The 11,212-nt window shown below is 37.2% G+C and overlaps 1 protein-coding gene across 1 annotated transcript; it reads right to left on the bottom strand.

The window, feature by feature from the left end:
• Positions 1–9,740: 9,740 nt before the first annotated feature.
• On the bottom strand, positions 9,741–11,124 carry PIG-M (Phosphatidylinositol glycan anchor biosynthesis class M). Its single transcript, XM_088237778.1, has one exon. It carries the CDS (start codon positions 11,122–11,124, stop codon positions 9,814–9,816), a length of 1,311 nt encoding a protein of 436 aa, XP_088093904.1. The 3' UTR covers positions 9,741–9,813.
• Between the last annotated feature and the right edge of the window lie 88 nt (positions 11,125–11,212).

The raw sequence follows: 11,212 nt of genomic DNA on the forward strand, positions 1-11,212 counted from the left end.
TAATATTGCGAACTAATTGGCGAGTATTCTGGACGAGAAATTCTGTTGAAATTTCAATGGTCCATTGAAATTGTATGTAGGAACATGTACAGCTTGCCCACCACCTACCGCACACCACATCTGAGGACATAAATCTCCTTGGCGGTGCCCACGTACATGGAAAATTTGCTCATTGTCAAACGAGAAAAGCTGCCCGAAGGAGCTCTCTGAAATCTGGTAGCCTTAGCCATGCACATTATCTCATCTTAATTCTCCCTTCCCGGTGATGTGTAGCCAGGGTTGCCAGACTGGATCAAGCGAAAATAGGTAGATTCAGAAAAATAAATCGGTAGATTCGGGGTGCGAGGAGGGGGGCAAAAATAAATTTGAAGGTTGTTCAAATTTTAAGCGCCGTTTCGTCTAAGGCCGTTGCTTTAAATAGTCAAAAACGCATGATAAATGAACAATTGAAAACCAAAAGGACTGCAATATGTGAATCACAAAAATATATTGATTCCGGCTTGCAAAACCGGCCCAAAATACAGGTAAATCTTATTTTATTACTTTGAGGTTATGTTGATATTTTAATATCTATTTTAACAATACTGTATTTTGTGTAACCATACAAATTCTTCAAGGGTTTAAGGCATAAATATTTTGATTGAAGTGTATGTTGCTAAATAAATTAATGAAATCACACTAAGTTACCTATGTACGTATTTTTTTATGCACAAAGGTACACGGTTGAATGTATTTTCATAAGTGTAAGTCTTCATAGATTTAAAAATTCACTAAGATGGACTGGATCTTGTCTTGAGGTAGACATTTTTTGTCCTAGCTTTAATTTTATTTGTGCTTGTATTTATTATAAGAAATTGTATTTACCATTGTTAGAATGGACTGCATAAGTCCAACAAATAAATAAATAAATAAAATATATTCAATGATGTATATTACTACCAGTTCTGTGGAAATTCTAGTATTGTGTATTGTAAGCTTGTCAATGACTCGGTATAAATAGTTTTTTTTGCAGGTAGAAGCGTCTTGCAGCACAGAGGCCCTGAAATTGATGGGTCTTCTCTATCTCTACTACCTGGTTATTTTTACAATCATCAGTCAAACTTTGTTGTCAAACAAAGAAATAATTAATATTTTAAAGTTCTTTAAATGTAAAAACTGTTAACTGCTGAAGTACTGAAAACATTGCTTAAAACAATGATTCAACTAAATGTAAATAGATAATTAACTGAAGAAAAACCATTTCTATCATTTTTATATGAAAGGTGATCTCCTTTCATTTCTCCTTTTGAGATAAACAACGATATATATGAATTTTTCAATAATGTCATGAAATTCTATGGTCATGATTTAAAATAACCGGGAATCACCATTCACCAATACTAACCAATTCATTTCATGAATATATAATTCATTATATACTTATGTATAAGGAGTTTTTTTAACAATCAACGTAAGTGGAAACCTAAGTGAGCAAAGAAACAATAAATTATTATAACACGTATTCGTTTTATTTGTATTGAAATTTTGTTCTATGAAAAAAAACGAAGAAATATATAGAAATCGGTAGAATTTCAATAGAATTCGGTAGTTCAAGTCGTTGGAACAATAGGCATAATCCCCCAGTCTACACACGTGCGTTTCCAGAAATTTTCCAGCAGCCTAGTGGACCACATGGTGACGATATCTACCTACTGTCTACAAAAGATTCTCTTCGGACATCTATCTCCCTTTGTTAACCATGGAGTTGATACAGTGCTTTATTTATTTAGTTTTTTATTGCTTAGTTCTTGGCATGAACACTTGACAAACTTACTACTATGCTCTGTTTTTTATAAATTTATTGATATCATTCTAACTTTGCTGGAATTCCACTCGTCCATGCGCTTTGTAGCTGCACGATGATTGGTTATCTAGCTTTCATATACCAACTTAAAAATACCTAAATTTTATAAATGGGGTCTAGAATTCCAATCGTCTATGCGCTTAGTAGCTGCAAGACGTGTTGTAATCTTACTCCTTTTTATTATTCATGTTATTTTTATTTTTTTTTTAGTATCATTAATACACTAAATTTATTTGTCAATTTTCAAAATGTGTAAATGGGAGCTAAATTTCTAACTGTCTATGCGCTCTGTAGCTGCAAGACGTCCTGTAATCTAGCTCCTATCTGTTATAATTTTTTATTCATCTTAATTGAAAACGAGGAACTAGAATCCCAACCGTCCATGCGCTCTGTAGCTGCAAGACGTACTGGGATATTTATTAATTGTACAGCGCCCTTGAGGTGATTTTCACAAAAATGGCGCTATATATATTATCCAACTATATATATAGATCTACCGAAAAATCTGTAGTAATGGCAACGCTGTGTGTAGCTAGTACACATTGCATCTAAATAACTTTAATATATATGTATACAGCGGAACTTTGGAACAACTACACGCAAGGAGCGTGGAATAAATTAAGGATCACGTGTAACAACTCATACAGACAATTATTCGGATTGCCTAGGTACTGCAGTGCCTCTGAAATGTTTACAGCTGGACGAATAAACACCTTCGCTGCCCTGCTTCGCCAAAGAGCCTGGAGCCTATGGGAACGCCTAAAAAACTCTAATAATGAAATTCTCCAAGCCACCCCAGGGTGGATCCATTCACCGTTGTTCAAGCGATGGCGCGATATGTTAAGACCACCATAAGTGCTGCAATATAAAATTTTATTTTATGTTTATATTTATGTTTATTGTTATATTTTTGTTTATATTTATAATTATGTTCATGTTTATATGGTAGAATTGGCTCTGCACTTTATAGCCATTTTACTGGAATAAAAATTTTAAAAAATATCTCCATTAATATAATAAATGATGGGTTGAGATTTTCCATATTCCTTTGTTATACATTTACTTATCGGTAAAAACGTTTTTTTTATTAAATAATTAATGCTTATTGGGAACATAAAAAGCGTTTTTTCAAAAATCTGAGATATCACCAATACAATAGAAAGTTTACCAATGTGTCACATGTTGCGTTCGTAGTAAAAGAGTAATTCTAATATATAATTGTCTCGCACACTCTTTACGTCTCACTCTCGATAATACGGGTATATTTGGGAGCAAGAGAGACAAGTTTTATGCGTCACACGCGCGAACAGCAGTACTTCTCCCTGACACCCGTTAGCTGCATTATTATTAATTTCAAGCGAGCAGCTTAAAGCTGATATGGTTAAATCTATTTCAACTAAAGTTAGTTGTTGGCGCAATTTAATTTTTCCGGAAACAAATCTAGTCCATGTTTGAACCCATTGAGATAAGCTCTCGTGGCAGCTTATTCCAACCATCAACAACCCTATTAATCGAGAAATGCTTCCGTGGATTTGGATTGAATCTCGTTATCTCCAGCCTGAGGCTGGCCTCGAAGACGGGCATCTTGTTAAGCTCGAACATGGAATCGATAAAAATGTGTAGTCAAATACACATTCCTTCTAGTCTCTAAACTGTTGAAGCCAAGCATACCATGAAGAAACTCGGTCGGGTAGAGCCAAGAATAATACCCGCGCTCTCTCTTGTAGAGACATGTAAGAAACTTTTTTTGGATTTTCTCTATCATAAGAGAGTACTTCAGCTCATGTGGCCCCCAAATCATCGCACCTATTGAAGCTAAATTACTAATGTCTTGCAACTACTAAGTGCATGGACGAGTGAAATTTTAGCAACTTAAAATTAGCAATAAATTTACAAAAATAAACATCGAGCATAACAGTACAACGATGGGAACCCCGTCGACGGCGGCCTCCGTGGTGTAGTGGTCAAGACGCTTGACTCACGCACGGAAGGTTCCGGGTTCGATTCCCGGTGAGAACACAAAAATTTAAAATGTGATTTTTCCCAAGCCTGGGTGCTCTGTGATGTAATTCACCACTGTAATTAGGCCTCCTGGCCTGTTGTGGTGCAAAAAAAAATGTAAAAAATGTCAGGATGGCAACACTTAGACACTTCCGCACTGAAGCTTTACCCTCTCTCTCTCCTGCAGAACTCACCGCGTACGCATCATTGTCGTGTTGCTCCGTCCATCATTTCTCTTATTGAAATAAACTGTGTTGTAAGAACTGTGAGTTTTATTAAATGCGATAGATCCTCCTTTTCAACAATGTTTGATTATGTCCAAATGCTTGCAGACTGGCTGGATTTCCTCCCTAGGGAGTTGTTCATATTTAAATTTATTTCAACAGAGAGGGAAAAATTTTGAGAAGGTGATAAAGGTTTCAGCTCTTTTACTTCACAAAAGTCAACAGATGGAAGAGTTGAGGAAATGTGGATGTTCAAACATGGGCAGAATGGTGAATGTTACACAGTGTGTAAAGTGGCCACTTAAACTAGCCAATGACAGGTCATAAGCCCTGTGAATGCCTAGACTTCCATATACCCTTCTCAAAATTTTTCCCTCTCTGTTGAAATAAATTTAAATATGAACAACTCCCTAGGGAGGAAATCCAGCCAGTCTGCAAGCATTTGGACATAATCAAACATTGTTGAATTACTACCTGGTAAAAGAAGAAGTATAAAAATTGAAAAATTGTTTTCAGGCGTTGCCTAGTAGGCGATTTGGTTCAGCCGGATGAATCTCACCCACGTGATAAAGGTTTCAGCTCTTTTACTTCACAAAAGTCAACAGATGGAAGAGTTGAGGAAATGTGGATGTTCAAACATGGGCAGAATGGTGAATGTTACACAGTGTGTAAAGTGGCCACATAAACCAGCCAATGACAGGTCATAAGCCCTGTGAATGCCTAGACTTCCATATTCCCTTCTCAAAAATTTTCCCTCTCTGTTGAAATAAATTTAAATAGATCCTCCTTTTGTTTACTATAGTAAATTTGTAAAGTGTTCGTGCTAAAAAGTAAACAATAAAAAAAACTAAACAGACAAAGTACCATTTATAATACCCTCAATTATTTAACCACTACAAATGAAACACAATTTATGAATTATCACACTTATATAATATAATAGTGAAATATTTACAGATATTTTGCTAATGTAATGAATGAAATACATTGATTAATGAGATATTAAAATTACAATTACAGAATATGAATATTAATCTTAGAAATAGACATTTTGTAGAATTGACTTTTGAAGACAGGTGTTATTTTAAAACACACTACACTGAAGAAAAACCTCCATGTAGATTGTACGTTTTGGCCATTGATAAATTAGACATTGAAATATATTTAATGCTACTTAAATTTAACTTGCGTAGAACATGTAGAAGGTGAGAGGAAAGAGGAAGGAACGGAATGTTCTACGGGACTTAAAAATAATCATTTTGTTCTGTTCTGGTATTTTCTCCGAACGGGCAGTTTTCGTGAATCTCGGTACATTCAGAATCCTGTATAACTCGTTGGTCCAAAGCGGGCTTGATAGTGCTTCGGTGATATTGAGTCTCACGTTGAAGATTCAGAAAAAAAATCCGAGGAATCTACATGAAGGAGTATGGTAGTTATCCGTGACTATCGCACCGCATTCTCGCATGGGACCAACAGTTTGCAACTGAGAAGGAATGGGTTCACCATAGAATTAAGAATAGTCCAGAAACCGCATACGCGCATTAAACAGAAGGCGACTAAACTACTCTTTAAATAGTAGTTTTACGTTTTGACCCATTACTTTCTTTGTAGACATCGCTCAGTACGCAACTCCCGATTTGAACTCAACTATGCCGTGTTGTGTCATTTTAAAATGTAGAAATACTGCTGGGATCTTTAAGAAACACGATGAGATCACATTTCATGTGTAATTAGCAAATGCATGTGTAAGTAGCAAATGCATTACTTAAAAATTTAATTATTTTTCCATCTGTCAGATTGTCAAAGAAAACAAAATGGACACTTCGTTAGTGTTGCCACGGTAGTAATTTTTTTTACCCTACTTTGCTCATCTAATGAGAGAACTAATGAAAATTGGATCTCGGAATAAACAACGCCGTGGTGAACATTTGACCGACATTATCTTTAAACCATCAAATATTATTTAACATGATACAAAAATATCCATTTTATGTAAAATAAAATTTGTTTTATATTTTAAGTTCAAAGTTCATTAATTCAATTACTCTTATTAATGACCCTTTACTTATTTAAAGAAAAAATTTTAGAGAAATTAACAGATTGCTTTTTTTACCTTACATTTGTGTTATGATTATGTTTTTCCCATCTGGCAACATTACGCGGCGACTTCACGAATGCGCGCGGCGAAAGTCGGGCGATGTGGGGAGATTTTCGGAAACAGTTCGATGTATTCAAATATGATTCTACGCTCCTTCTAAAATATTCTTAATTCTATGGGGTTCACACTGACCCATTTTTCAGGCTGATAATTTATTTATTAATGGACAATGTCCATTTATACAATTTAAAGGGTTTAAATATTACAATAAAAGAATAGTTAAAAACATTTTTAAAAAAAGAAAATAAGCATTGACAAACATAAGGGACATCGAAACAAGATCTGGACTATTTATTTGGTGCTCGTTTAAATCGCTGTAAATTTCATTTCACTTGAGGTTTCAGCTCTTTTACTTCACAAAAGTCAACAGATGGAAGAGTTGAGGAAATGTGGATGTTCAAACATGGGCAGAATGGTGAATGTTACAGTGTGTAAAGTGGCCACTCAAACCAGCCAATGACAGGTCATAAGCCCTGCCTAGAATTCCATATTCCCTTATCAAAAATGTTTTCCCTCTCTGTTAGAATAAATTTAAATAATCCAACTTTACACCAAATGCAAATAGATCAATCGGCAATTGACAAATTGCTCAAACTTCACATGGAATGTATTCAAGCAATATTGATCATTTGATTATTAAATTATTTATATCATGTTTGGTTTAAGGGCCAGTCGATTGGGATAAAATTTAGTCAAAGAAAACATATTATTTTGTGAAAATCAATTGCTTTAGCTAAAAAATTTTCATGCTAAGCATTTTGGTAATTTCGATGACAAAGTTATTTCTCTCAATGCAACCGGCTTTAAAGTCGGAACAGATAACAATACCAGTCAATTTGGCGACAGTTTAGTTTGTTGATGGTCCAGTGAGTCCATTCCTCCATCTTTCCAAGTATTATACGGTGGTTGACATACATAAACATTATCACATATTAATATTAGTCGATAACATAAATATGATTTTTGTAATCTTTTGAGTGCAGAATAATTTGGACGTTTTGTACACAGGATTGCTTAACTAATTCTATTTACGCTGGGTTTATTTTAGCCACACGAGGCCTATATATGGATTAATTCAATTTAAGGATTTGAAACAGAGAGTTGGTTGGGTTAGGTTAAAGAAGAAAGGAGTTGGTGGAGGAGATTTGGCAACAGGGTAAGAACTAATTTACGGGGATCTGTCACAATAGATCTACGCGGGTCACAATGATGTCGGGAGCTTATTTAGCACTAATCATTAGAGACCGAGAGATGGTTAGGTTAGGTTAGGTTAGAGAGATGGTTAGGTTAGGTTAGAAAGATGGGTTAGGTTAGGTTAGAGAGCTGGTTAGGTTAGGTTAGAGAGATGGTTAGGTTAGGTTAGAGAGATGGTTAGGTTAGGTTAGAGCAGTGGTCGGCAAACTTATTAGTCAAACGAGCCAAATATCAGCGGTACAAAAATTAAAATTTATTTTTGGAGACAAATTTATTTTCATTTAAAAAGTAGAAGGTTTGCATATTCATCTCTCTATTTCAACTAAAATTTGTATTGACAATCTTGATTACCAATTCCAAAATATTGAATTGAATCTTCCACAAATGTCTTCGCACAAAGCGCTTCTTGGTGAATGATGCAATGATAAACAAATATTTGCCTTCAAAATAGAAACTAAACCTTTCTCTCTCCGGTCACACTTTTTGTCCCATCTGTTGAAATTGAAAAAAATTTATCGAGTGTAAGATGCTGTTTCTCTGTCCGTTTAACGACAGCGTTTGCAATATCCTCGCCACATGTTTGACCTTTCAGTGGCAATAATCCTAAAAGTTCTTTGTTGAAACCTATTGACAAAATAAGCGAAGAGTGAAACATAGGTTTTGCGAGCCGCACTCGCCTCATGCGGCTCGCGAGCCGTGGTTTGCCGACCACTGGGTTAGAGAGATGGGTTAGGTTAGATTAGAGAGATGGTACGGTTAGGTTAGGATAAAGAAATCAAAACGGGGGTGATAGCTAAACAGGATTCTAGACATATTGTAGTAAAAAGTATTATATTTTACGGGGTGTTTCTATTTGAAAGCGTTACTTTTAATGGGGCAGTTGAAGAAATCATTCGATTTCCTTTTTCCACATCTAATCCCCCAAGTGGAGCATGTGCCAGCACTCTCACCTCCTCTCATGTCCCTTAGTTCCGCCGAATAAAGTCAAAAGATCGCCATCGACAGTCTTCCGTCCTCAGGGTGAACTCCTAAGTATATAAAGCTCTCAACTTTCTCGATCCTCTGCCCATTATTATAGAGGGTGATCAGGGTCGGGACAGGATTTGTCGCACGTAATCTGGGTCTTTTTGGTATTAAAAGAAGAGATCAAAAGAGAGTTAGAAAATGTATAAGTCTATTCACAATTTTAAAAAAAGATTTCTGAATTTCGTTGTTTTTTTTCCATATTTCTGGCGAGCAGGGATCACCAAAGCATGGCAATTTTCCCCACATAATTATTTAAGTACCTTAATTCCTGACGATGTACGCACAGCGAAGTCACCTGTTCATGGGACCAAAAGTCTTCAACAGTTCAACGCAGAAGTCCAGGGAAACAAAAAATATAATAATAAAATGGATTACGAATCGACTGTAGCAGTTGCGAAAGATATTATTTATGGAGTATTTATTGTATTAAAATACCGACTGATTGAACAAAAAAATACTTCCCTCACCAAACATAAGAACTTGGCAATAGTGGCGAATCGTATGCGCGGTGGACTCAAACATATGGTAAACAAGTGTAGTGTTCATAGTGAGCGCGCAGGAGTGGCAAGGCGCCGCGTACTGCGCTTGCACCACGCCGCAAACGCTCGCCACAGTAGCCACACACTAAGAGTATCACTTTTTTGGTGGGGCAGAATGTTGTAAATAATTTAACATTCTTGAAGATGAGCTTAGAGAAAAGTGCTCGATGGCTAATAAAACAAATCAAAACTAAACCTTTCACTTCTGTGCTGATGTTTTTCTGGGTTATTTTACTTCTTTTACCGACATTTCGGAATCACAGCACCTGACCAGGTGTTGCCAGAGCGTTATGCTCTGCTTTCGGGCCCACGACCAAAGTTTATTACGAGGAGCACATTTGGGTAACCACAGTAGGGCTCTGGGCCTATTGGGGCATTCTCAGCTCCCAGCCCCGCCAATACATCAGCTAGCATCGATATTTAAGTGTCCAGGTTTTAGTTTACATTCAAATCTGGTTGTGGTATTAACTACTTCAGAGCCCTGATAATTTTACATAACACCTGCCCCTTACCTACATTGTTTTTGAATCGATGCAAAATAAAAAATATTGAGCTAAGTTTTCATTTTTTACCGTGAGCAAGCATGGAGTAAAACTTCGATATATTCCGATTAAAAATGTGACATTTAATGACTAGTATAAAACTCAATTAGATATACAAAAATATATATGTTCATGTTATGTAATGTTACATAGCTGATGTATTTTTATTTTCTGTATGAAATAAATAAATGTATTAAAATAAGTACGTCGCTATTTTTGTTGCATAAACTTAATGTTTTGGAATGTTTCTTTGTGAATATTTATATATTTTTTAATGGCGGTTATTTCATTCGCTGTCTCGGTCATCGGAAACGATTCTCGCAACCAAAATGGTCTCCTCTTCTTCTTCGTAACCGGGCGTGTAGGATCTGACGATGATGACGATGATGTAAAGGTGGGCCATGAAGAACATCAAGCTCTCCAGCCAGAGCTGGAGGAACGAATTCTTCCCGCGGAACTCCAGAGCGTAGGCGGAAAACAGCCACGCCGCCTGCGTGGCCAACCAGACGCAGCAGAGGAAGATCCCGCGCGTGCGTTTGATGTTGATGTCGGAAATGCACAGCGGCAAAAGGGATAAATACCAGATGAAGTACTGCGATGTGAGAACAGAATTATACGCGACTAATATCGTCACTTCTAGGAACAGGGCGAAGTTCAGTGTTTTCATTCTTCCATACCGAACGCCGATGTGCGTGATCAGCAGAATCAAAGGGACCGTGCGATGCCAGTAATGGGCGTCGTCGTCCGTCAAATACTGAAGATAGAAATACACAGAGAAGTTGTGCCGCGTGTCTTTTCTGAAAATGTGGTAAAGATAGCTCTCGAACAAGAATTCGTATCCGTACCAGCGATAGAACGTAATGGTGAGAAACATGAGCGAGAAGATGCAGCCGGCCACCAAGTTGATCTGTCGCCAGTTCGGGATGAGCTGATACAGGTCCGAGAACAGTGTCGTCGATCGAAAGATCTTGTAGTCGGCGATTGCGAAAAACATGGGTACGGTGAAGATGATCGGATACAAACGGAAGTGTATAGCCAAGCCGAGGAAAATTCCGGAAAGGAAGTATTTCTTCGTGCCTTCGACGAAGTCCGTCTCGTGGAAGACTAGAGACATGATCACGAGGAACGACGCTATGGTGTCGGCGTTACCGCGCGTCGCTATTACAATGGCCAATGGATTGTACAGCCAGCAGAGGGCGCAGTGCGACGCGGTTCGACTGGCCGCGAGCAGATCGATCTCTTTGCCGTCTGCCAGGAGTTTTTTGTTTTCTATAACTAGTTTCTTAATGGCGACTCCTACCAGTATATCTACGAGGGAAAATAAGATCTTACCGAAGTTTTGATTGAACAAAACGTTCGGCACCATCATCATGGCGATGAGGGGGGAGTACCGATATGTATGTCTCTTGTACGGTGACTCTTCGTTCACAATGTGTCTCGCTGCGTCGGTGAACACTCTATAGTCGACGTCCGTGTAGGGAATCACAGACACCTGGTCGTGAAACTGCCCGTACAGTATGAGAAACAGTCGTATGATCGTCGCGATGACCAGATGGGTCCCGAACGGAAGATTCACAAACTTCTTAAACACGCCCATCTTAAAGACTTTAATACTGAATTTGTGCGTAGTATATAATACGGTACTAAGATTAGTTTTAATATTATTTTAACTGTTAGTGTAATAA

Source organism: Micrasema longulum, unplaced genomic scaffold, assembly GCF_059751315.1.
Source record: "Micrasema longulum isolate JH-2025_06_02 unplaced genomic scaffold, ASM5975131v1 h1tg001783l, whole genome shotgun sequence".
In the NCBI taxonomy this organism is placed as follows: Eukaryota; Metazoa; Arthropoda; class Insecta; order Trichoptera; family Brachycentridae; genus Micrasema; species Micrasema longulum.

What these genes read in the sequence shown, in the direction of transcription:
- PIG-M (XM_088237778.1), bottom strand. Translation starts at nt 11,124, where the DNA reads ATGGGCGTGTTTAAGAAGTTTGTGAATCTTCCGTTCGGGACCCATCTG.